We start from the raw sequence: 23,944 nt of genomic DNA, 5'->3' as shown, positions 1-23,944 counted from the left end.
AGGTTTGTCTTGTTTTGGGTAAGGGGAAGGGGACAGAGAGCAGATTCTGGGCTCTCCGCGGCTCACCCAGAGAGCGCTCGGTTACTTCCGAGGTCAGGGAGACGCCGAAGAAACCAAGGCTTGTCTGTTGCACTGCCCTCAGCCCTTAGGCAGGGGTGCCCGGGTTGGGGCCCCGGATGGAGGGCTGCACAGCCGCTGCCTCTCGCCCCTCGCCTTCCCGGCGCCCACCTCTTCCCGGGCGGCCCTGGGAGCCCGGGAGACGCACACCCACCCGACGCCTGGGGCTCGTGGGGACGGCCCCCTGGGGCGGGCTTACTTGTTCAAGCAGCTCTCGTAGTTGAAGGTGGCCTTGAAGCCGTAGATGGAGAAGGTCACGATGCTGGCGAAGACGGAGGTGGAGCTGTTGATGAGCGACACGATGATGGCGTGCTTCTGGCAGTCGTTGGACGGCTCGTTGTAGCTGGCGAAGGCGATCAGGCTGCCGAAGCCCAGGCCCAGGGAGAAGAAGATCTGCGTGGCCGCGTTGATCCAGGCCTTGGGGTTGGCCAGCTGCTCTAGCTGCAAAGCCAGGCAGGGGACGGGGCTGCTGAACCAACCCTGGGACCCACTGGCAGGGGCAGGAGGCCCGGCGAGGGGGACCGAGCGTGCCTGTGCCCCCCCACCCCCGCAGGAGCCCGGCCACTCCCCAGGAGCCCGCAGCATGGGCTCACGTCCCATCCTCCACAGCGCCTTTGCAGACGTGTGCAATTGAAAAGAGCAGGGTGAAGTGATTTAAGACACTGGGGGCCATCTGGAATGTCGGGGGGCATCTCGGGGGGGCGCTGCCACAGTCATTTTGTTTCCAGATTTGCTAAACGAAGAACCTGTTCTGTCCCAAAGTCAGTAGTGCCCCCCGCCCCCCGCACCATCTCCACACACCCTGCCGATGGATGAGCATTGGCCGTGGGGTGCAGGGGAGCGGGTGGGCTGGTGAGGGATTACAGGATACCCTGCGGAGTGTGGATTCACCCCTGTAGGGAAAGGGGTGCGTGGAGGTGCACAGGCAGGAGAGAGAGAAGTGGTTGGATGATAAATCACATAGTCCAGAGGCTGCCAGGAGGGTGTGAGGTGAGAGTGGGGGCCAGGAGGCCAGACATGGGGCTCGGGTAGCAGTCGGTTGGGGTGCAGGGAGGACGAGGAGGATGGGCGGACAAAAGACTCAGTGTCCCCAGAACGAACAGGGCTTGGGGCCGGCCTGGCTGAGGAGGTGACCCAGCACCCATAGGTAACCCACACTGCTCCCCCAGCCTGGTGGGCTCCCACCCACCTCCCTGGGTCTCCCCCTCTTTCCACCCACCCTGGAAGACGGCAGGTCCCCCTCCCTCCAGCCTGTACCTTGGGCGTGAACATGTACGCCAGGCCGTTGGTGGCTCCGTGGAGCGTGAGGCCCCTGACCAGGTAGACGAGGAGCACGCAGTAAGGCAGCAACGCGGTGAAGTATACCACCTGCGGGCACCAGAGGGCAGCGTCAGCCTCCGGGAGACCTGCCGCCAGCCACCACCGGGCCCCCTTTGTCCCTGGGACAGACCCCCAGGGGGTGGTCCCCACAGAACATTCCCCCGTCTCAGGCGTCCAGGCTACTGACGGCTGGAAAGGCAGGACCACTGGTTCTGAGTTTGGGCTGGGAGCTGGGGTGCTGGGATGCCTCTGCCCGCCTCTGTAACCACCAGGAAATCTGCATCAGTAGGACCAGAGGAAAATGGGTACGAGGCCTCTGCCTTCCACCCTCCCTTCGACAGGACCTTATTCCAGAAAGGATTTGAGTATACCTAGCACATCGCTATTTTTAACTGCTAGATGAGAGACCGTGTGAGCGATCCAGTAAGATGAGCCCAAAAGGAAAGGCAGCCCACAGGATGTGTGTGTGAGGGCTAGACCATTCGGGAGCAGCTTCTTTCCTCTCTGAGCTTCCTAGCGGCCCCAGCCCTGCAGAAAGCACCATCGCTCACACCTTTAATATCGTCTTTAGAAGGCTGAAAACAAAACAAAACAAAACAAAACCCCAAAACCACCACCACCAACAACAAAAAACCAAAAAACACCTCAGGGGCTTGGAGCAAGGGCATGTCTCTCCTGAGAACTGAGACCTGAGAGAAATCTGGCCACGAGGGCTCCTGAAAGAGAAGTGATGATGTTGGTGTGGGGACCATGTTCCTATCGGAAATACGACAGAAATTCAATGATCTGATTTTTTTTATGAAAGGCTTCCCTCTCACGGTCTTTAAAACTGCCCATGAACGGAATTTTTGTTCAACCAAATCTTTTCCTGCTGACACGCATCACAAGCTCGACGACGTTTTATCCTCGGTTTCCGTGGTGGTGTTGGCAGCCGTCCACACTCCAGGCCTGCTAACTCTACTAACGGTAACTCTCACACGGCCGTCAAACAGGGACCTGCAGGTGCACGTGTGTCCATCCGGGCCCGGCGCTTTGCCTCTGACTCGACTCATATGGGCACCAGAGCCTCTTTATGTAAAGCACAGAAATATTTTGCAAAATTCTCTTGGCGAAAGCTGTTGGCTTGAAGGTTGGGTCCTCCTGTGAGGCATCTGGTTGGAGGCCCGTGTCCAGATGGGCTTGGATTGGATCGCACTAGGCCCTCTATTCCTCTATTCCTGCTGAGGTGTGGCATCATTGGTGGCCTCCCTGGAAACTTCCAAGGCCACCAGAGGACCAGTTCATGCCCTCTCACCCCCAGGGACAGCAGGCAGAGGTGGGGCGTGTCTCTTATCACTGATTCTTCACTGAGGTCATTGTACTCGAGTAATCAAGCCAGCTGACTTGACAAGAAAATAATCCAGGAGCGAGATGCAGACAGATGAGGACAAGGACATCGGGCGTGAGCTTAAGAACATTGAGGGCAACTGGAGAGGGGTAACCAATGTCCATAACCGGTGGACACTTAGGGGATACTGAGGCAGGCCCTTGGAGCTTCCCTCCTTCCCCTCAGGTCAGTCCTGGAAGACTCTCTGGGCTCACTTCTCCCCCATCAGGGAAGCTGGACATGTGACCCAGCCTACACCATCGGGAGAAACCATTTCTGACCCATCTATGACATCTCTTGGAGTGTGTGCGGGGGGGAGCAGATTCCAAGAGAAGAAGTCAGGAAATAGTACACAGTTTTTAACAGAATCACTCCCCCGTAAATGAAGCTGTTGGGGTATTTCTGCATGGAGAGGGGCTGTGGCTTGAGCAGAGGAAATAGTAAGAATAAGTAAGAGTTCATGGCATGACATGACCTCATTTCGCACATTTATAAATGATCTCGAAAAGAGACGGCCTCATTAAATCTCCAGGTTCACAGATGCTGCCCTCAGATCTTTCGTCACGTGCATAATAATCTGGCAAAGACAAGTCGCAAAAAACATTTTTTTTTTATGAGCATAAAATACGAGCCAAGCTTCAAGATGGGATGGAATGAGTAGCTGCCAGGCTCTAAGTTCTTCCAGAGAAGGTTCACTAGTCCCCCAGCTTGGCCATGGGATAGGCACAGTGCTGGGGACATCACAGGGCACCTAAAATATCACGAGTAGTTCTGGTCTTGCTGCCTCAAGAGAAACACTGTGGGGTTGGAGGAGGCGACCCAGGTGGTCAAGAGGATGAGGACAGGTGGCCTCAGGACCTTCGGAAGGGAAAAGCTGGGATGAATCATGTCACGAAAGGCACGGAGAGAGCAAACAGAGGTAGCTCACCAGACCAAGAGGACGGGGAGTCTTAGGGGCAAAGCTGGGTCTGCCCCGGCTCTGCCCTCACTGGTTGGTGCCCTTGGGCAGGTCCCTCTGCCCCTCAACGCCTCAAGGGAGTGGGATAATGAACTCTACTATGAAGGGCTCCTGCAAGATGGAGACAAGGTGCAAGCCCAACCCACAGGGGATCGGCTAGGACGAGTGCCCGAGTATGAGGACGGGGAGTGCCCCGGGGGGGGGGGGGCGGAGGGCATCTGCTGCGGCTCCAGAAAGATGCCAGGTGCTGCAGAGCCTCCATCGGGCAGATTAAAGAGCATCTCAGCGCCCCCCTGCAGGAGAATAAACCTGGGGATGCACTAAGGAGAGAAGGTTCATCAGTCAGGCCGGACAGCTCTGCAGGGTCATGGACAGCAGCCGAGAGCAAAGGTGCTCAGACTCGGCTGCAGATTAGAATCACCTGGGGGCGGGGCGCCTGGGTGGCTCAGTCGGTTAAGCAGCTGCCTTCGGCTCAGGTCATGATCCCGGGGTCCTGGGATCGAGCCCCGCATTGGGTTCCCCGCTCGGCGGGAAGCCTGCTTCTCCCTCCCCCACTCCCCCTGCTTGTGTTCTTTCTCTGTCAAATAAATAAATAAAATATTAAAAAAAAAAAAAAAAGAATCACCTGGGGGCGCTTTTACCACCCGGATGCTCAGGTTCCTCCCCACACTCATGACTCCGGGACCTCCTGGGGGCAAGGAGGACTGAGACATCAGAGTTCTAGAAGTTCTCCGGATGACACTGATGTGCAGCTAAGTTGGAGGGCCAGTGGCTAGGGCGTCTTGGGGACATCTCCAGGGAAGGGAAAGCTCACTGCCTAGTTGCTTGGTGCCCCTTGGGTGGTATGGGTGTGGGGCTGGCTGGCGCAGGAATGCTCATCTTTTTAGGTAGGGGGAAAGTCCTCCTTTCAAGATTGCAACTTCCAGCACCACCGTCTGGTGGCCTGCTAGGTGATTCGTGTCCGTACCCTCCTCCCCAGCCCGGCTTCCCCCCGCCCCCGTTGGCACTGCCCAGGCCCGGGCAGAGGCTCTGCCGTCCCCACCTTGCCGGTGGACTCGGTGCCTCGCAGGATGCACAGGTACACCACCAGCCAGGCCAGGATGAGGCAGAGCGCCGGCTCCCACTGCATGTGCCCACTGTCCTGGATGGACGGGGAGATGTTGAGGGTTTTCCTGTACCAGAAGTACTGCGTGGAGGATGCCTTCTCACACTCCTCGTCATAGCCCGTGTGGTTGTCATTCAGCGGGCACACGGACCACGGCAGGGGATCCTTTGGGATCAAAAGAAGCATTATACAGACCAGTGAGGGCTGAGGCTGGAGGGCCGAGTGGGAAGGATGGGAATGGCCCTGAGAAGGGGCTTGGGAGGGTGGGGTGGGGGAGAAGGGCGCTGGTCCCCAAAGGACAGGTGGCCTGATAGCTGAAGGCAGACAGGGAATGGGAGGGCTGGTCAGGGGCACAGAAAGGGCTTGCAGGGTGGGAGAGAGGCGGGCCGAAGGCTTCACACGCTCCACACTTCAACAAACAGGTGTTTGTTCAGGATTACCTAGCTCTGTCATGGCTCCGAGAGACTGGACCAAACGGACAATGGCCAGACCATCTATGACGGTAGAACCCACAACCTCTGCAGCGAGGAGCCCAGGGGACTCCAGCCACAGTGTCTGCAGGAATGCAGCCTCTGGGTCAGGCTGGGGTCTTTGCATCTGCATTCCTAATAGCCCCTGGTGCTACTGTTGGGGAAGGTCAGACAGGAGGCTGGGAAGCCCAGGTAGTGGGATGGACAGGAGCAGGGCCCCTGAAGCCAGGCTGCCGGTGTCTATGCTTGGCCCAGAGCAAGTGTGAGTGAGTGTCTGCGGCTGGTCCTATCCTGATGTGAACACGGACGAGGGCTCCAGAGCAGAGGGACTGAGGGTGAATGACGGAATGAATGGACAGTCCAGTGATTTTCAGGAATTGCTGGTCCTCGAACTTCTGAGAGTTAGAAAAATGGGTCTCATTTCTTGAGACAACCTTATCTTCATCTTTGGAAGGTCGTCAAATTATTCTGATTTTGTTAGAACAAGACACATTGCTTCCACCTTTGGAAAACTGTCTTTATGAGTATACAGATCTGTAATGCCGGTGATGTGTATGGCAGCTCTTTAGTTGGGGTGCTGTTGTGCAGTGCACGACCTGCCCAGCTGTACGTGACAGATCTGCACAGAGGAGGAGGAATCATCACCAGCGTGGAGAGTAAGAGGAGCTACTGTTTCCGCCCAAAAGGTGGAGGAGAGGCAGGGCTGTGGAGTCGGGGAGAAGATGAGGGGCTGCAACTAAGCTCAGAGCAGAGAGTCCTTCCTGTCAAGGATGTACACAGGGCATTTGCGGTGACCGGGTAGGGCTGACTGGGTAGCCAGAGTGGGGTGTGGATGTAGTATCTTCCAAGTGTAAATGCCAAGTCCCGATTATAGAGGTCATTCACCCAAGCATTCCTTGGGGTGCCAAAGATTCAAGGCTGTGCCCCAGTACTCTAGAGAGTGGCCCCACAAGTTGGGGTTAGTCCACAGTGCATGGCCAGCCCTGCCTTGCTTTTGGAACTTGGGGACAGTGTCCGTCCTGTGAAGGCCTGGTTCAGGGGCAAAGGGTGGGGCATCTGCCCAGTGACCTTCTGTCTGAGACGGAGGGGGGCTGCTGGAGGGCAAGAGGGGGCAGTGGGCGGGGGGTCCCCGAGAGTGAAGGGCAGGCACTGAGGAAAAGCAGTGTGCACGGGCGGCAGAAGGGAAGACTCCTCTTGGCTTGGAGACAAAGAGCACCTCAGCGAGGAATCGGGGTTCTCTCTTCTCTACGATTTTCAGCCCCCTCCCACGTGCTACCATGAGCGTCAGCTGTGGCCATCATCAGAAATACATGTTTAAAATGTTTCTCTTTGGGAGTAGCCCCTATTGTGTTACAGGGGGGCCAGTGGTCCTTCTAGGAGAACTCTGGTCTGCGGGGAAAAGTGGGGGCTCGGCCTGGAGTCGGAAAGCTGGAAGGACAAGTGACCAGAGCAGGGAGGGGGTGGGGGGGTGAATCAGAGGAGAAGGAAGGCCTCCTCCCGTCTTGCTGGGTTGGTGGAATCCCTCCCCATTGGCTCTCTCCATACATTCTCCAGGGCTGGCGCTCAATATTTTGCGAGGAGTGGGGGTGGGGGGGTCACATCTTTCAGAGAGAACCCAGGGAAAGCCAGAAACCTGCGCCCCAGAAACGTGGACCCACACGCACGCGCTCACACACACCGTGGCAGGGGCCCGTGGAGGCCAGGCTCTGCTTGGCGTGGGGTGCTCAGCCTCCCCGCCTCCCCAGCCCCCCGCCCTCCCAAGGCTGCCCCCTGGGGGTGGCTCCCGCTCCGGCCTGGGCCGGCTCACCTGGAAGGAGTGGAAGAGGTACCAGAAGGCCCAGGCATTGATGATGTTGTAGTACGTGGACAGGAAGAAGGACACCACCACGCTGGCCAGGCCTGTGAGGAGGCAGAGGGGCGCTGAGGCCTGGCCTGGGTCCGCCGGCCGGAGACGCGCCTGGGTGACTGCCCCGGGAGAGCAAACCTCCTCCTCCGACAGCTTTGAGGGAGGGCCAGCCATGACCGGGCGCCTGCGGGCCCTCTCTAAGGGCCGGTCCGTCCCCGCAAACTCACTCCCCGGCTTTGCCGACGCCGAGGCCGAGGCCATGTCTGCCACCCCTCGGTGCCAGGTGCAATCCGAGCACTTGATGGGCTTTAGGTCTTCGCGACAACGTGGTCACGGGGGCGTCATTACCTGCCCTTCCCGGAGGAGAAAACGAGGCACAGAGATTGCTCGAGAGCGCTGGGCTACGATGTGGCAGACGTGGGCTCAGCACGGAGCGTGAGCGGCCTGCTGAGCCTGCCCAGCGCCACCCCGATGCTTCCCCCCAGGGCTCCCCCGAAGTGGGGTCCCTTGTGCCCAGCCCTGCCTCATGGCGGCAGGGAGTGGGGGCGTGGGGCTGGGTGTCAGGAGGCGAGGGGACGGGTCGGCCAGCCCCCCAGAGCCACTGTGCGCATCTCCACCCAACCCCACCCCGTGGGACATCGCGTGGGGGGTCTGCAGTCCGCCCCGGTGCAAGTATTTATACCACCGGCCTCGGTGAACGCTACCGCCAGGCCCTCCCTACCGCAGCCCTCCTCGAGGGCTGGTGGTTAAACATTCGCCCGCACCCCTGCTTGGCACAAGCAGCTGGTATCTTTCCTATCAGGCAGCAAATGCCACCTCAGAGGAGCCCTTTGTGATTGATTACGTGGGCAGATTGTAAAACCACGCGCCTCCTTGTTAAAAATTAACAGCCCTTCAAGATGAGGAGGCAGTTGGGGTTTAGAGATGATTCGGGAGGCCACGGACGTGTACTTCCTCCTTGCTCCCGAAACACCCTCTGCTTCCCTGCCTGCCTTCCTGTCTGGGGGTGGGAGGGTGGAGCAGAAGAGATGGTGGCCAGTGTGGCCCAAAGTTCCTCCCGCTGCTCCCAGGCAGCCCTGCAGCGTGAGGGTTGTGCGGGGCAGGTTAACCATCTCCGAGCGGTGCCCGGGACATCAGCTCCAAGTGGCTCGGCGGGGGGGCCGTGCAGCCTCTGGCTCCGTGCACTGGCGGTATGAACGGCACCCCGCGGCCTCTCAGTGCTGTGACAAAGCTCGCCTGGGCTCATGAGCATCTATCATACAGGCTGGCACCCGGCACTGAGGAGGTGCTCACAGACAGGGAGACGTTGTTACTAGTAAGTGGCAGGGAGCAGTTAGCTAGGTGAGTTCCCAGAGTGGTAGCCGGCTGGGATGTTGCATTATAGCCCCTCGGCTGGGCAGCTAGTTCCCTTTTACAAAAGAGCAAACTAAGGCCCAGAGAAGAAAAGCAATGTGGCACCAGCTGCCCAGCGCGTGTACATCCCCGCTTTCTCGCTGGCCTGTGCCTAAGAAATCCAGCCCCTCCCAGCCGGCATGCGGGGGCACCCCCTCCTGGGCCGTGTGTCCACCCATCCAGGGGCTCTCTCTTAGTCCTTGTGCTTGCTCCTTGGCCCCAGCTGCTCTGCCAGTGGGCTCCCACCCCCAGCCCCTGCTGCATCCCGGACAGGGGTCCAGGTGGCCAAGGACGAGAGACAATCCACTTACCAACACCACCAAGGTAGGGGCTGATGGTCCTCCAGGCACCGATGCTGCCCTGCCGCATGCGCTGCCCCACTGCCAGCTCCAGGTACAGGAGAGGCATGCCCTCTACCATCAGCATGACGATGTAGGGCACCAGGAAGCTCCCTGCGGGCGTCCAGAGCCAAGAGCAGGCCGTCACTGACGGGTCTTATTCTGGACCGCACACAACCTCCATGCACATGTCCTTCCATCCACCTTCCCTTCCTTCCTTCAGTCTTTCCACATATCCATTCATCCTTCTACCTTTCCACCCACCCGTCCTCCCATCTTTCCATCCATCCTCCATCCATCTGCCTTCACTCTCTTCCATCTTGTTCCACAACCCACTGTTCTTTCTTTCCTCTCACCCATCTGTCATCCATCCATCTGTGTTCTTCCATTTGTCCATCAATCCACCCATCCATCCATCCACCCACCCAACCATCCATCCATCCATCCACCCACCCACCCATCCAACCATCCATCCGTCTATTCATCCATCCATCCATCCATCCATCCATCCATCCACTCCCCCATCCATCCATCCACCCATCCAACCATCCACCCATCTATTCAGCTACCCATCCATCCACTATCCAACCACCTATCCACCCACCATCCATCTATCCATCATCCATCTATCTGACCATCCCCCCATCCATCCATCTATCCATCCAATCACCATCCAACCACCTATCCACCCACCATCCATCTATCCATCCATCATCCATCCATCCAACCATCCACTCATCCATCCATCTACCATCCAACCATCCACCCATCTATTCATCTACCCATCCCTCCACTATCCAACCACCTATCCACCCACCATCCATCTATCTATCCATCATCCATCCATCCGACCATCCCCCCATCCATCCATCTATCCATCCATCCAACCATCCATCTACCCATCCATCCACCATCCAACCACCTATCCATCCACCATCCATCTATCCATCCATCCATCCATCATCCATCCATCCAACCATCCACTCAACCATCCATCTACCATCCATCCATCCATCCTTCTATCTTTTCATCTTTCTACTTATCCATCCATCTGTTCATCCATCTATCCATGGATGACATGTGGACTTGTTAGTTAAAATGTTTAAATCCTTCCATCCCAGGTGGTAATTGCCACTGCCCCGAGCCCCTTGAGTGCCTTCCTCGATGGCTCAGCTGCCCCAGTTCCTCTGCCAGAACCCTAATCCATCTTCTGTTGTAGCAACCAATGGCATAGGCAGGGGTTGGTGTGTATGTGTGGGGAGACAAGGGGTCCCCAACAGACAGAGCCTAGGCTACCACCTTCCCCCTTTCCCTCTCCCTCTGTGTGTATGAGTACTCTCTCTCTCAAATAAATCAATCTTTAAAAAAATAAATTATAGCTGAATTATAATGCTTCTTCTTCAGAGCACCTCTATTGTATGTGTATCTGTTTTATACAGTGGCCCTCAGTCTAAAATTTTATTTTAATAAAGAGTACTATGACTGGGTGTCTGGGTGGCTCAGTTGGTTAAGCGACTGCCTTCGGCTCAGGTCATGATCCTGGAGTCCCGGGATCGAGTCCCACATCAGGCTCCCTGCTCAGCAGGGAGTCTGCTCCTCCCTCTCATGCTCTCTGTCTCTCATTCTCTCTCTCGCAAATAAATACAATCTTAAAAAAAAAAAAAAAATTTAAAAAAAAAAAAAAAGAGTACTATGACTAACACAAATTAAAAGCCTGCTGCCTCCTGAGGAGCCATCTGCAGACAAGTGCTTGTGATGATAGTGGGGAGCTCAGGAGTGTGGCTGGAGCTATGGAAGCTCTCCCCACTGCTGACACCTGCTGGGGGCGCCCCCCACCCCTGCCCTGCAGAGGGCTGTCCCGCTGCTTCTCCCGTGAGCCCCACCCCTCCTTCCCTCCTTCTCTGAAGCCCTGCTTATCTCTCCCCCGGCTCCTGGCTCCTTGGCAGTGGACCTGAGAAAGGGTCCAGAAGGAGAAGAGGGCAGGACTTCTGATTAAAATAAAACCCTGACACTACAGCTGCAGGGATTAGGGGCTGGTTACAGAAGGAACTGGTTCCAAAAGTGTTCAGGTAAAGAATGAAATACAGATGCTTCCATGAACAGCTAATATTTACAACAATGCCTTCACTGTACGTACCTGCGGCCCCAGAGCCCACTTTTCTCCCCCGGCGGGATCTCACAAACCCTCTCCCGACCACAACACGTACGTGTGCCTCACCCCTCCAGCAGCCGCCCAGAGTTCCACTAGGAAAACGCACCCAGACTCATTTCATCCGTCCTTGGCCGCTAAGCTGTAGCCAGTTTCCTGCCATCCTAAACAGAGCAGTGGGACAAAGCCTGGCCCACGTGTTTGGTCCTTTCCTCGGGATAGAAATCCCAAGAGGAGGATGGCTGGCGTGAAGACCGAGCAGAGACCAAGCAGGGCCGTGTCCCATCACCGAGAGAAATGCACCGACGGTGCACACGGGACCACCAGGCCTCACATTCCCAGCTCCGTCCTCCCTGCTCACACTGGGGCCTACGACGAGTGCTCCCCCTCTCACTTCTGGACTCTGCTCCGACGACTTGCCCTCTGCCAGGCCTGGCTCCTGTCCTGCCCTGCAGAAACATGTTTTGGCATCTCTCCAGGTTCTTCTTGGAGCAGGGAGTCCAAGAGGCAGGCTGCTGGGGGCTCCCACCCACCACAAACCTAACAACCAAGGTTGTGTGGGCACCATCTGCTTGGAGCAACATTCAAACCCTCAGTGGTTACAAGAAAAGCTCATTTTCACCCAAGGTGTTAAACAGTAACCACATGGGGCCTGGCAAGGTCCATGGCAGGATTTTCTCTTTGGCAGGGCCCGCCTGATGGCCCACTGCCCATGGGAAGACTGGCAATCCAAGGCCTGGTGCCCAGGCGGGGGCATGGGGGCTCTTGAGGCCTGCCCATCACACATTTCTATCACCCCTCCCATCCTCTAACTATCCAAACACGTGATCCCAGTGAATCTGCTCTGCAACTGTTTTCTCAACAAATGGTGTTAGAATAACTGAACACCCACGTGCAGAAAAAAATCTCAACCCACATCTCACATTTTAGAACCCCCCCCCCAAAATGTCTCAAAATGGATCACAGACCTATAGCACAGCTCAAAACTATAAAACTTCTAGAAGATAGCCCAGGGAAAAAACTTTCTTACCATAAGCTAGGCAAAGATTTCTTGGCTTAAGCACTATCTAGGAAAGAAGGTATCGGTAAGTCGGATTTCGTTTTAAAATTGTCTTTTGTGAAAGACACGGTTAGGAAAATTAAAAAGGCGAGCTAAAGACTGGGAGAAACATCTGCAAAACCCGTATCTGACAAAGACAGTATCTAGAATTTACAAAGGACGCTCAAAACTCAACAGTGAGCAAACGAAGAACCCATTCAAAAAATGTACAAAAGATTTGTATCCGTTCTTGGCCGGGTTCACTTGGTTTACTTGGTCAAAGGGGTGTGGGGATCGACCAGGTTTCTCTGTGGAAAGTTACGGGTTTGCCCCTTGGAAATGATGATGTGACTTTGCAGGGAGGTATTTTGAGCCAAGGTCGCCTTCCTGTTTCCCATCAGACCGCTGTCCGCTAGATTTAGCAGCCCTGGGGGATTCTTGCGGGAGACACCCATCGTCGTGTTGGTTACCAACGGGTGACCCTCTAATTCCAACATTCCTTCTAAGTCCTTAAGTTTTAGAGTGCTCTGGGCTGCCGAGATAGGTCAGGGAGTGTGGGTGGCACGGGCCTGTGTGCGTCCGCACGACCCTGGGCCAGGGGGATGTTTACGGTCACAGAGGACATTTCTATTCCGAGGATGTAAAGACAGCTCTGAGCCTGGGGAGCTCTTACTCCCTGCCACCTCCCCAGGGCTCACCACAGTGCCTCGGGGCTGGTCTTCTGGGCCCGTCCACTCCCAACAGTTGCCCCCCGACAGCTGATCGTCCGATTGTGTCCCTCTCTGCCTCCCCCCATCCCCCCCACACCTGGTCAAAGCCTCTTTGGGTCTCCTCACACCTAGAATAACACCCACTCTCCCTCCTGTGGCCTCTGAGGCTCTGAGACCCAGGGCTCCCTTTTCCTCTCCAGGCTGGTGGCCTCCCTCTGGCCACTGTAGCCCTGTGGCCCTTCCCATTGGTCCAGCCTCTGCACACTTGCCCTTGCTGTTCCCTCTGCCTGGAATGCTTTCTCCCTTCTCTCATTTCTCTGCCAAACTTGCCCCCCTCAGAGGGGCCTTCCTGGTCTGCCTTAGTGCCCACGGCCCCCAGGCTAGAGGGACCCTCCAACTTCTCACCCCGCTGGACCTTCCTTCCAAGCAGTTACTCCTGTAAAGTGATGCTGTAATTTTAGCTGTCTACTTGGTGTCTGTCTCCCCTTAGCATGGATGCTCTCGCCGCTGGTCTGCTCGGAACAGAGCTGGGCAGAGAGCAGAGCACAGTGGATATTTGGTGGATGCAGGACAGAATCCTTCAGGCTCCCTGGACCTTCCACACACATGGCTTCCTCTAGGAACCTCTCCAGATCACCCAAAGCTAATTTGGGGTGTCCCTCCTCACAGCCCCTTGCTCACTGTCTACTGCTCTGTCCACCCCTACTTCCCTAAACAGCTCCCGAGTGCGGAGATGGGGTCTGCCAGGCCCACAGCGGAATCTCCAGTTCCTACCACAGGGCCCGATACGGAGTGGGTGCTTGCTCAGTGAGTGTTTGCTGAATGGCCGCTTGATGGTAAGTGGTTTTGATGGTGGTTCTATGTGGGTGGGCAATTTGTGAAGCTCTTACCAGAGAGAGATGACAGAGAGGTCTGGGAAAGTTCGTCATGGTTGCTAAACCCATCATGTTGTTAAAACCATAAAATTTCATAGAAGGTTCCTTTGAACTCTAGCTTTATTTTGTGGCTGCGTTAGGTAATACGGACCTTAGGCAATTCTACATTGGCCTGCACTCCCTCAGAAAGGATGAGCACTCAGAAGGCAGTCTTTGGCCCTAGGATAATACACCACAGCTCAAGACACGAGGGCCCCTCTAAAGCATCTAGAGCAAATGCCTTCCTCCGAAATCAATTTGCTGTGACAAACAGAAGAAATTTGTAGCAAATTTCTAGTACCTGGTCTCTAAGTGTCAAGAGGACACTGTGCTTAAGGAACAGCATCAGGCAATGAGGAAGAAAGGACAATTTAAAGAGAAAAAAGATTTTATGAAGACAAAAAAAAAAAAATATGGCAGATGAATTTAAAGCCAATGGAGGCTGGGCGCCTGGGTGGCTCAGTTGGTTAAGCGACTGCCTTCGGCTCAGGTCATGATCCTGGAGTCCCTGGATCGAGTCCCGCATCGGGCTCCCTGCTCGGCAGGGAGTCTGCTTCTCCCTCTGACCCTCCCCCTTCTCATGTGCTCTCTCTCATTCTCTCTCTCTCAAATAAATAAATAAAATCTTAAAAAATAAAAATAAAAATAAAAAAATAAAGCCAATGGAGGCTGTAAGTCAAAAGTAAAAAAATTACCCCCGTAGCTCAGGGGAAGAGGATAAAGCGGAAATGACAGAGGGTGAGGTACGGATGGCAAGCCCACGCATCTCCTGTGTCTCTAGAAAGAACCAAGCAGGAGAGAAGGCTGTGGACACAGCAGCTGGAACAACAAATTCTACCAGATGCTTCCCTGGCCATGTCACTGAAAGGGCTCACTTAGTCCCACATTAACATTTTCTAAAAAGTTTTGTAAGCAAAAAAAAAAAAGTTTTGTGAGCTACCAGCCAAAGTGGTGGGGAGGTGCAGCTCTGAGTGTCCTCGCCTGCAGGATTCGCCCCACAGAACACTCGGGTCGTTCAGCCCCGTCTGCAGCTGACCTGACAGAGTGTCACATTGTGACAAAGAGGGGAGGAGAGGCACCCTGCCTCACCCATTGTGAGAAAGGGGGGAGGAGAGGCACAGAGCAGCGTTTTCCAGCAAGGGGGGACTCCTGGGCCCTCTCGCCAGGGAAGCCCACCCCTGAGGGTTTCACCTTGTCAGCCAGCCCATCGGGCAGCCCCAGCAGCCCATTCACAAGGACAAGTGGGCTAATGTCTGCAAAAAGGACTGACTTCCCAGCAGGAGCTCTGGTGCACCCTCCAGTGGGTCAACAGTTGGCTCGAGACGTTTGTAATCAGCAGGGGACATGGGGAAGGGTCTCCACCCTGCATGCCGGGAGCCATAGCAGTCCGAGGCAAAACTGATGAGAATGTACTTAAGACCTAGACGTAGAGCCTGCAAGGTTTGTGAGATCAAGTCCCAGACCACACTGGAGAATGGGCAAATTAGTTAACGCTCTACCTGTAAATGGAATCTCCAAGAGCCGTGTAAGTTCACAGCTTCAAAGAATATTAAATGATTTTGGAAACGATCGTTGATTGTCACAGGGAAAGTAAAATCAGCAAGACACGAAATTACATACAAAATATACCTCTAGTTGTTTTAGGCTAAAAAAAAAGTAACGGTCATGACTTTTTGGGGTACTGGGATTGGGGTGATTTTGTATTTTATTTCTTTATGTATTTCTCTATTTTCCAAATTTTCTACCACGAATACGTATTATTACATTTATGACCCCCAACACACACACACACACGAATACGTCATTCTAAGAGCATGTTGCCACTTATTTTTCTAACGATCGCAGCCAGTACCGAATCTGTTTGCTACACTCAAGAAGCTCCCTACAAGAGAAATTCCTCTCTGTATGAAGTTTATCTCTGCAAATCTCTGTCCTCTGAGGCCCACAAAGAGACCAAACAACCAGATGCAGCCACTTTCAGGCGAAAGTTTGCTCAGGCTTTCAAACTCATGCTGTCTTTCCATTTCCACACCTCTGTCTTGACAAAACCACACAGGGACTTTTCACCCTGATTTTTTTCTTTTTGGTGTGTGTGTGTGTGTGTGTGTTTAAGGGGCACAGATCCCAAGTTCCCAGGTGATGCGGAAGCTGCTGGTCCGGGGACCACACTTTGAGGAGCGCTGTCCTATTCTCTGCAGCACCCCATCCCACCACCTGCCTCCTCCTCATTCACCCCCTCGCATCTTGGCTTTCCCCCAAAAGTTTATTATTTGGAGTCAACTCCGGTCAACTTTTGGAAACAAAGAACAGAGACACAAGTAAGAAAAATGAAAGTCCCGCTTACCCTGCCTGACGCCTTGGTCTAGAACTTATAGATGCCCGTCCCATAGGCGCCCCCTGCTCCTGGCCCAACCCCTCGGCCAGCAGCATCATTTCACCAGCCACCCTGGTGAACGTGGTCCTGGCGTCTGTCTTGCCCCCTGCTCTGTAAGCTCTAAAGGCACGGCTTCCCCTCCTGGAATCCTGGCTTCGCTGCCCCAGTGAATTTCCGTATTGCCAGCCTGTTAGTCAAGGCCCTTTGGTTTGCATTCATGCTGGACCCTTCCTCACGTGCCCTCCCGCCATGGTCCTGCCCCCACCCCAGACGTCCTGGCCACACAGAGTTTCCAGCCATTCCCCTCAGATGCACATCCTTCTGTGTCGTTTTCACACGGGGTTTCTTCTGCCCAGAATGATTTTGTCCCTAAATCTACCTGATGAGCTCAGACTCATCTGTCCAGGCCTAGATGGAATGCCACCACTGCCGGAAGTCTTCCTGGGTTCTCTCGGGTGGTTAGTCCTTCCTCTTGAGTCACTTCAGTCAAGCCTCCCAAAGAGCCCTCTGAGGATGCTCTTGCGGCTCCATGCGGAAGGGACCTTTCCATGATGTCACATCCTCAGGGGTGATGACCATCTTTGTCCCTGGCCGGCAGCAGATACTCAATCCATGCTTGTTGAAGGACTGAAATTAAACTCCTAAGAGGTTTATATTGTTGATGGTTTAATTTTCTATGCTCCTGCCTGTTTGGGAAAGGATCTAAGATGGTGGTTCTCAGCCCCGGTGCACAGCAGGATCCCCTGGGGAGCTTTAAAACGCCTACTGGTCAGGTCACTCGTGAGACCAACTCAGGATTTGGGGGTGGGACCCAGACATCAGCGTGTCGCCCAGCTCCCGGGGGATGCTAATGTGCAGATGGGTAGAGCCTTCCCCACTGACAGGTGGACGCAGCGTCCTGGCTGGGGGCCTTTCCTCCCCACTGTGGGGGACGGGGGTGAGCCGTGTTAGAGTCCACGGTGCTGGGCACGGTAAGACATGGCTTTAGAGCCACTTTTAACTTAGGGAGGAGGAGGTGTCCTGGAGAGGGCGAGAAGCATGGGTACCCCCGACAGAGGGGGGGCCACCAGACATTTGGGGGAAGGGCAGGGGCAGAGAGAGGGCTGGCCTGCAGGCGACAAGGGCTTCTCCTGGGTGGACACGGCAGATAGCAGGTGCTTGGCCAGCCGCCCTCCGGTGTGCAGGGGAAGCCGTGGTTGAGTGTCACAGCAGACCGTGTGGGGAAGGGCCCTGAGCCAGGGCAAGTCCGATCCTGGGAGGAGGCCCAGGCCTCTGCAGCAGTCGCTTCTGTCTTGCCTTTATCAGAACAGGAAACCCTGGCACCAGGGGGTCTGGGCAGAGCCTGGCTCCCACACGGAAGTGGCCTGAGCCCCAGCTCCGCCTCCAGGAGCCCCCTTTTCTTCTCTGGACTTGTCTCCCATCGCTGAGTGGGGCAGACAGGACCGACTGCAGGGGTGCTGGGAGGAGGACGGCGAGGACCTGCTGCTAAGAGCCCAGGTGCGCCGGTTCCCAGCACTGAGTCTAGAAGCCCCAGCAGCAGCACCAGACGTGGCTTCTCGAGGGACTCACAGAGCCCATGTTCTCACCTACCATCCGGAGCTGACTGTGGAAACTTTATGGGCTCGATGCACTACCACCTCTGAACCGCAGGTTTCCGTCCCGCCCAGCGCAACCGTAGAAACACTGAAGCACATTGCGCGCGCGTACGCAGAGGCACGCACGCACCACGCGCGCACGCACCACACGGGGGCACGCACGCACCACGCGCGCACACCGCGCAGGGCGCGCACGCACCACGCGCACACGCACCACGCGCGCACGCGCACGCACGCACGCTGTACAGCGAGCAGCAGCAGGTGCCACCCACCTGTCCATCTGTGCGCTGAGCTGCTGTGGCTCGGTCCCAGGCCGGACACTGGCCTGGAGGGCTGGGGGTGCGGGGCCAGCTCAGACCAGCTCACGAGAGCCGGCTGTGCACATCTCTGTCAGCCCCGCGTCCCGGGACCTCACGTTGGGACATGTCCCAGGACATTACAGTGTGAAATTGGCCATGGTGGGAGTATTTACACGGCGATAATCATCGGATGCTACAAATCAGGTCTTACTTCTGCCCCCAAAAGCCGGCTGCTCAACGTTTTCCCAGCACCCTGCTACCTGGCTCCCCGCAGCGGGTGGCCTGGGGGGCGGCCTGAGAACAACCCTGACCTCGGTCTAAGGTGTGCTCCAAGGACCAGCAGCATCAGCACCACTTAGGACCTTGCTAGAAAGGCAGATCCTGCCCCTGCCTCACGGCAGGTGTCTGAGTCAGAATCTCTGGGGGCGGGGGGGGCCAGAGACCTGCCGTTTATCAGGCTCCCCGGGAAGGAAGGCTACGGTTGGAGGCGCGATGCTCTAAGCGCCAGAGACGAGCAGAGGGGGCTTCGAGGGGAAGTGGGACATCCAGTCCGAGTGTCATCGAACCAATGCAGGCAGGTATCCTCCGACTTCCTCCCCTTCACAGGTCACAATAATAGCGAGAAAACTTAGGAGGAAAAGCACCACGTTGCCACCAGCCAGGCAACTATTCCCATCGGTCCGTGTCTCTTCCATAACTCGAGCACATTGGTATAGAAAGCAGTTGCTGGTGCCTTTCTTTTCTACACGGGCGAACAACGCATTTGCATCCCGAATTTCTTCCAGAACAACACTGCCTTAGACGCTGACACGGTCGCCGAGACCTGCTGCCTTGTTCCAGAAGAGGTTTTGGGCAGGCTTTTCTTTTTCCTCTAGCGCCGGCGTGCTGTCCAGACGTGGCTGGTACCCGAAACGTAATCTTCAGAATTAACATTCCTCGGGCTGGGCCTGGCCCGGACAGCAGGAAGGACACAGGCCTCCCCAGTCACAGGCCCAGCCCCGTGGAAAGGAGCACGGACCCCTAATCCGCTTTATTCTGGGAAGTATTTTGGCACAGCTTGGCTCGGTAGTTTATAAACAAGCGCTTTGTTGTCTGGAGGCGGTGGGTCCCAGCGCTGTTTAGAAGGAGGTTGAACACTCCTCTGGAGCCTTTCTTTCATGATGTGGTTGGTTTACCCTTCAGCTTTAGGTAAAGAATAGGTCTGCAAACGGCCTGGGTTTCGGGCCACATAGACCACCCCTGGACAGGGAAAGGCTTGGGGAAAACCACCAGCATCCCCACCTCACGTACCCCGCGCTTTTCCCAACAGAGCCTGCTCAGCCATCCAACAAATATTCTTTGGTGCTCCTCTGGCCCCACCAGTGGGGCTGGTTGAGGGGGCAGAGAAAGGAGGGCTCCAGGCTATGGACAGCTTCCCAGGGAGAGGAAATAGCTCGTGCAAAGTGTGGAGGCAGACAGTAGGCATTCACTGTCAGGGAACTGTCCAGAACAGCTGGAACATTTGGTGGGGCTGGAAGATGAGTGGCGGGAAATGGGGTGGAAAGAAGAGCAGGTGTCGGGCGATGAAGCCCTTACTGGGCCAGGATAAGCCGATGGGTCTTTATCTGTAGACACTTATGCTTAAGAGGGTGCCACCCGCCCCGCTTATATCTGCCCACCCCGGACCCAGCCAGCCACCAATCCAGCCTCTCCTCGGTGTCTGCCCACCCGTGAGCCATCATCCGTCTCTCTCCACCCAGCCAGCCAGCCAGCCAGCCAGCCAGCCCGAGTATACTCCGTACCGGACACAGGATTTCTTCTTGTCTTTTCCGCGTCCTGAAGGTCCTGCTGTTCCCCTAGCAACTCCTTACATATATTCTATTTCAGAACTACTCCAACCGACCCATGTCACCGGCAGTCTATTCAGGGGATGGTGTTTTGTTAGAAACAAGGAATTAACAGTCATGTGACAGCGAGGCTCACCTGGCCCGATAGCTGGAAAACACGCAGCCGGGACAAAGGTATTGTGGGTAGGGGTGCTGAGCACAGAACGACCTGGAAATCTCATCCTGACAAACAGTTCTTTCAAAAGTCAGTTATGAAGCTGTTACAACACATGGTAACACATGCCCTTCCCATCATTATGCTGTATTAATGCCCTTCAAATAAAAGAAAGAATCAGAGAAATAACCTTTTGTCAAGTGGTTTTTTTTTTTTGAGCAGGTGGGGGGAGGGGAAGGGGCAGCAGTACTTAGGTCTTGGTCCTTCTTAAATGGGTTAAATCTTAATACTTTGGTCTAACATCTTTTATTGTTCTTTACGGTGAAAAAACATTCCTGATTATAGAAGACATCCCCCCCCCCCCCACAGACGATCCAAGGCAAAGAAAAATCACCCTGAGATATAACTATTGTTAACATTTTGGTGTATTTTTTTCTCATTCTCTTTTCTTGGCATATTTCTAAATGTAACTGAGACCATCCCTTTTATACAGTTTTGAATTTAACTTCCCCTCCCTCCACTGAATACATGACAGGAGAAAACTCCTATGAAAGTTTCTGAAAACTCCATCTTAGCGGCTGCAAAGAGCCCCACTGCACGGATGTTCCATAACTTATTGACCCAACCCCTTTCGTTGAGGGCTCAGGAAGTTTCTAACGTTTTCCTCTTATTAAAAGATTGAGACCGTCCTTCCATCGCCACCCTCGGTCAGACCTCTGATAATTTCCTTTCGGTAGAATTCTAGAAGTGGAACCAAGGAGGAAAACTCTGTTTAATGCTGAGACTTCAATCCCTCTTGCCACACCGCCTTCCAAAACGACAGGCTGGCCTGCACAGAGGCTCTCTCGCATGTCACGAAGGGTGTCCCCAGCACCCTGCCACGTTAAGGGAATGCGATGGGCGTGGGTGGGTCTATCTAGTGAGTGTGCCCTGATGCTTTAGGGGAAACATTTGTAAAACCAAAACAAACAAACAAAAAAAGCCCCAAAACAGAAATAGAATGATTTGCCTTTCCTGCTATCTGTGACTCCAAATCCAAACCAATGTTCTAATAAAACATGTAAAGAACTGGCTCAAGATCCTTTTAACCGGTTTCAAAACGAACTGCTGGGACTATGTTTCGGATTTGAAAACTGTAGCGGGAGTTTCTGTTAACAAGACCATTTCCTGCTCACTTTTTACACGTAAATGTCAGCTTTACTCACTAGAAGTCAGACCCTTGCCCCAGGGGGAAAACCGTCCAGAGCCTCCTTCGGCTCTCAAGAGCAGGGGTGCGGAGGGGACTCAGCGGCCCCTAGGGTGGGGTGGGGTGGGGTGGGGGTGGGGGGTTGCAGAGGGCGCGGGGGGGGGGCGGGTTTGGATAACAGCTCGGCAGCGGACCGGGAGGTGCTGGGTCCGAGACGGCGGGCTCTGCACCCCCCTGCCCCTCGCTCGCGGCGAGCCTCAGTTTACCGGCCCGGAGTCGGGGCACCCGGCCAGGTGCCCCCCGCGCGGACCGCACTCACCTCCGCCGTACATCTGGCACAGGTAGGGGAAGCGCCACACGTTGCCCAGGCCCACGGCGTACGAGATGCAGGCGAAGACGAACTGCAGCGGGTTGGCCCACAGCGGCCGCGCCTTCTCCATGGCCGCGAGCTGGGCGCCGGCTCCCCCTCGGGCGCCGCGCGGGGCTGCTTCGGAGCGCGGCTGCCCGGCGCGTCCCTGCCCGCTCGGCCTGGGGGTGGCCTCGCGCCTCGGCCGCGCCTGCTCGCTCGCTTTTTAATTGCTAATCTCATTAACGCGCGCCCGCCGGAGGGGCGAGACTGTAAATGGATGACGGCGAGCCCCACCCCGCCCGGCCGCCGCGGCCGGGGAGGCGCCCGGGATTGCGCCTGGGACTGCGGGGCACGGGGCGGCGCCCGGGACTCTCCGGCTCCGCGGCCGGGCCGGGGTGTTGCTGCGCGGCTCTTCGGAGCCGTCAGGTTCTCCCAGCCACCTAACCATCGTTTCCTGGGTGCCTACTGGGTGCTGGGCTTCGTCTGGGGACGGGCTGTGAGCCACACGCACACATCCCCAACCCTTCCGGGATCTGACATTTCGGGAGGGAAATGCTTAAATTGGCCGGGATAAAAGGTCCCAGTTTCAACTACTGTTGACCTACAGAAGGGACAGTTTCATGTGGTTCGTTTTAGTCCATATAAAAGACTGAGACAGGAGGAAGGCAACTAAGGCAAAGCAAAACGGTGAGCAGTATCGTGGCGGTAGGCTTGCGTGGTCCCGGAGGGCTTCCCAGAGGAGGAGACAGGACATTTGCCCAGAGACTGGAAGAAAGGAAGGGAAGGAGAGGGGGACTCTCCAGGGCCTCCACTCCTTTGCAGACAAATACTTCTTGGAGGAAGAGCAATGGGGGCAGCCAGGTTTCCCTCCATCTGCAGACAGGCCCTAATTGCCTACTGTGTGCAGGGCAGGGAGTCTGGCTCTGTAGTGTCGGGTGGGGGTCAGGAATCCCGTTTTGAACAAGCTCTGTGAGATACTCTACTGCTCAGGTGGGTCTAAGGGCTAGAGATTCTGATTCATTATACAGGAGTTAAGGCCTGAAAAAACCCGTCTGGAAAGGTTGTTCCGTTCAAGGTGGTCACTAGACCTGTCTAAGCCTGGTGCTTTGGAGAAGCGCCAAGGGCTGGCTTTGGATCTCAGCTCTGCCACTGAGCTGTGCGACCTTGGACGAGTCACTGAGCCTCTCTGAGCCTCTGTTGCCTAATCCGTAACGGAAACAAACATAGCCCCCTCCCAAGGGCTCATGTCAGAATTAACTGATAGCTTACTACCTGCCACATAGTACGTGCTTGATAAAGGGGCCACTGGTATGAGTCCCCAGAGGTCTGGATGAATGGAAAAGGTAGCACGCTAAATCAGTTAATAATGATGATATACTATGAACGGTGCCTGGTACAGGGCCTGCTAAGAAAATGCTTGATACATAAATAAAATTAAAAAGAGATGAAAAAGTGGAGTTGCTAGTGGAAATCTTCCTTGAAGCCAAAATGAAATCAATCCCCCGAGTCCCTGCCTGGCCGGTGGCTCAGGAAGGGCAGTGTGATAAGGAAGGTGGAGGCTCCTCCTACGTGCGGCCTGTCCTTGAACTTTCCACCTCTGACAGCCAAAGCCGTAGAAGTCCACAACACAGCAAGGGAGACTATTTTTGCTTTTTTAAACTTTGGGATTCTAGTGTTTTTCCTACAACTTGCCTCCTCCCCAGAGGGACCCACCATCCTGGCGTCTATGGCTATAGGTTAGTTTCCGCTGCTTGGACCTCTGCACACATGAACTTGGGCAGTATGTGCGCTTTCATGCCCGGCTTCCTTGTGCGAGTCATTCTGCTCCAGTGCGCACCTCTCCAGGCTGTTCTTCCTCACTGCTGCATAGTACTCCACGCTGTGAACCGACTCCAGGCGATGCCCGAAGGACATGGTATTGTCTCCAGGTTGGGGCTATTGTGAATAAGGCGGTGATGAACATTCTAGTGCCACTGAGGGACGAGTACGCTCATCGCTGGGAACTTCCGGGCTGGACGGTTAACTGGAGGTTCAGCGCGAGCAGATATTGCCAAACTGTTGCCCAGAGAGGTAGTACCAGTTTGCACTCCCACGAGAGTTTCTGTTGTTCTATATCCTCAGCAACATCTGTCGTTCTGTTTTAAAAGTGCTCCCCGGTTTGGTGGGTGTGTCGTGATGGTTCTCTGTGACTTTTAATTTTAATTTCCCCGCATACGAATGAGGCTGCATACCTTCCCATAGGCTAACTGGGTCATCTGGATATCCTCTTTCATGAAGTGCGTGTTCTTTTGCCAGCTTGTAATTGACTTGTCTTTTTCCTCCTGACCTAGATAGTTCCTTACTCCTTCTGGGTATGAGCCCCGTGTCAGTTTTAGGTATTACGAATTCCTGCCCGCGGCCTTCGGGTTGTCTTTTTATTCTATCAGTGGTGTCTTCT

The 23,944-nt window shown here is 55.3% G+C and overlaps 2 protein-coding genes across 4 annotated transcripts in view; one reads left to right on the top strand and one right to left on the bottom strand.

Moving 5' to 3' along the window:
* SACM1L (SAC1 like phosphatidylinositide phosphatase) overlaps window positions 1–20,161 on the top strand; it is a 95,962-nt gene extending 75,801 nt beyond the window's left edge. Inside the window, exons 20-21 of one of the 2 annotated variants that reach the window (XM_078078960.1) lie at window positions 13,529–13,646; window positions 19,859–20,161. In XM_078078960.1, the coding sequence (XP_077935086.1) occupies window positions 13,529–13,632 (104 nt within the window). In that variant the 3' untranslated portion in view covers window positions 13,633–13,646; window positions 19,859–20,161. Of the gene's footprint in view, window positions 1–13,528; window positions 13,647–15,837 lie in introns of both variants that reach the window. The other variant, XM_078078956.1, reaches the window with a different exon arrangement.
* The window catches only part of SLC6A20 (solute carrier family 6 member 20), a 31,524-nt gene extending 9,818 nt beyond the window's left edge, over window positions 1–21,706 (bottom strand). The window contains exons 1-6 of one of the 2 annotated variants that reach the window (XR_013450307.1): window positions 21,478–21,706; window positions 8,886–9,026; window positions 7,144–7,235; window positions 4,804–5,031; window positions 1,375–1,485; window positions 317–558 (exon numbers count right to left, since the gene is read on the bottom strand). Coding sequence is in view for 1 of the 2 variants with exons in the window: in XM_036107623.2 (XP_035963516.1) it covers window positions 317–558; window positions 1,375–1,485; window positions 4,804–5,031; window positions 7,144–7,235; window positions 8,886–9,026; window positions 21,478–21,598 (935 nt within the window). In the remaining variant the exon portion in view is untranslated. The remainder of the gene's footprint in view (window positions 1–316; window positions 559–1,374; window positions 1,486–4,803; window positions 5,032–7,143; window positions 7,236–8,885; window positions 9,027–21,477) is intronic. The other variant, XM_036107623.2, reaches the window with a different exon arrangement.
* Between the last annotated feature and the right edge of the window lie 2,238 nt (window positions 21,707–23,944).

The sequence above is a fragment of the Halichoerus grypus genome, chromosome 1 (assembly GCF_964656455.1).
Source record: "Halichoerus grypus chromosome 1, mHalGry1.hap1.1, whole genome shotgun sequence".
NCBI classification, from domain to species: domain Eukaryota; kingdom Metazoa; phylum Chordata; class Mammalia; order Carnivora; family Phocidae; genus Halichoerus; species Halichoerus grypus.
The sequence above is the reverse complement of the archived record's forward strand: the minus strand, read 5'-3'. Positions and strand labels throughout refer to the sequence as shown.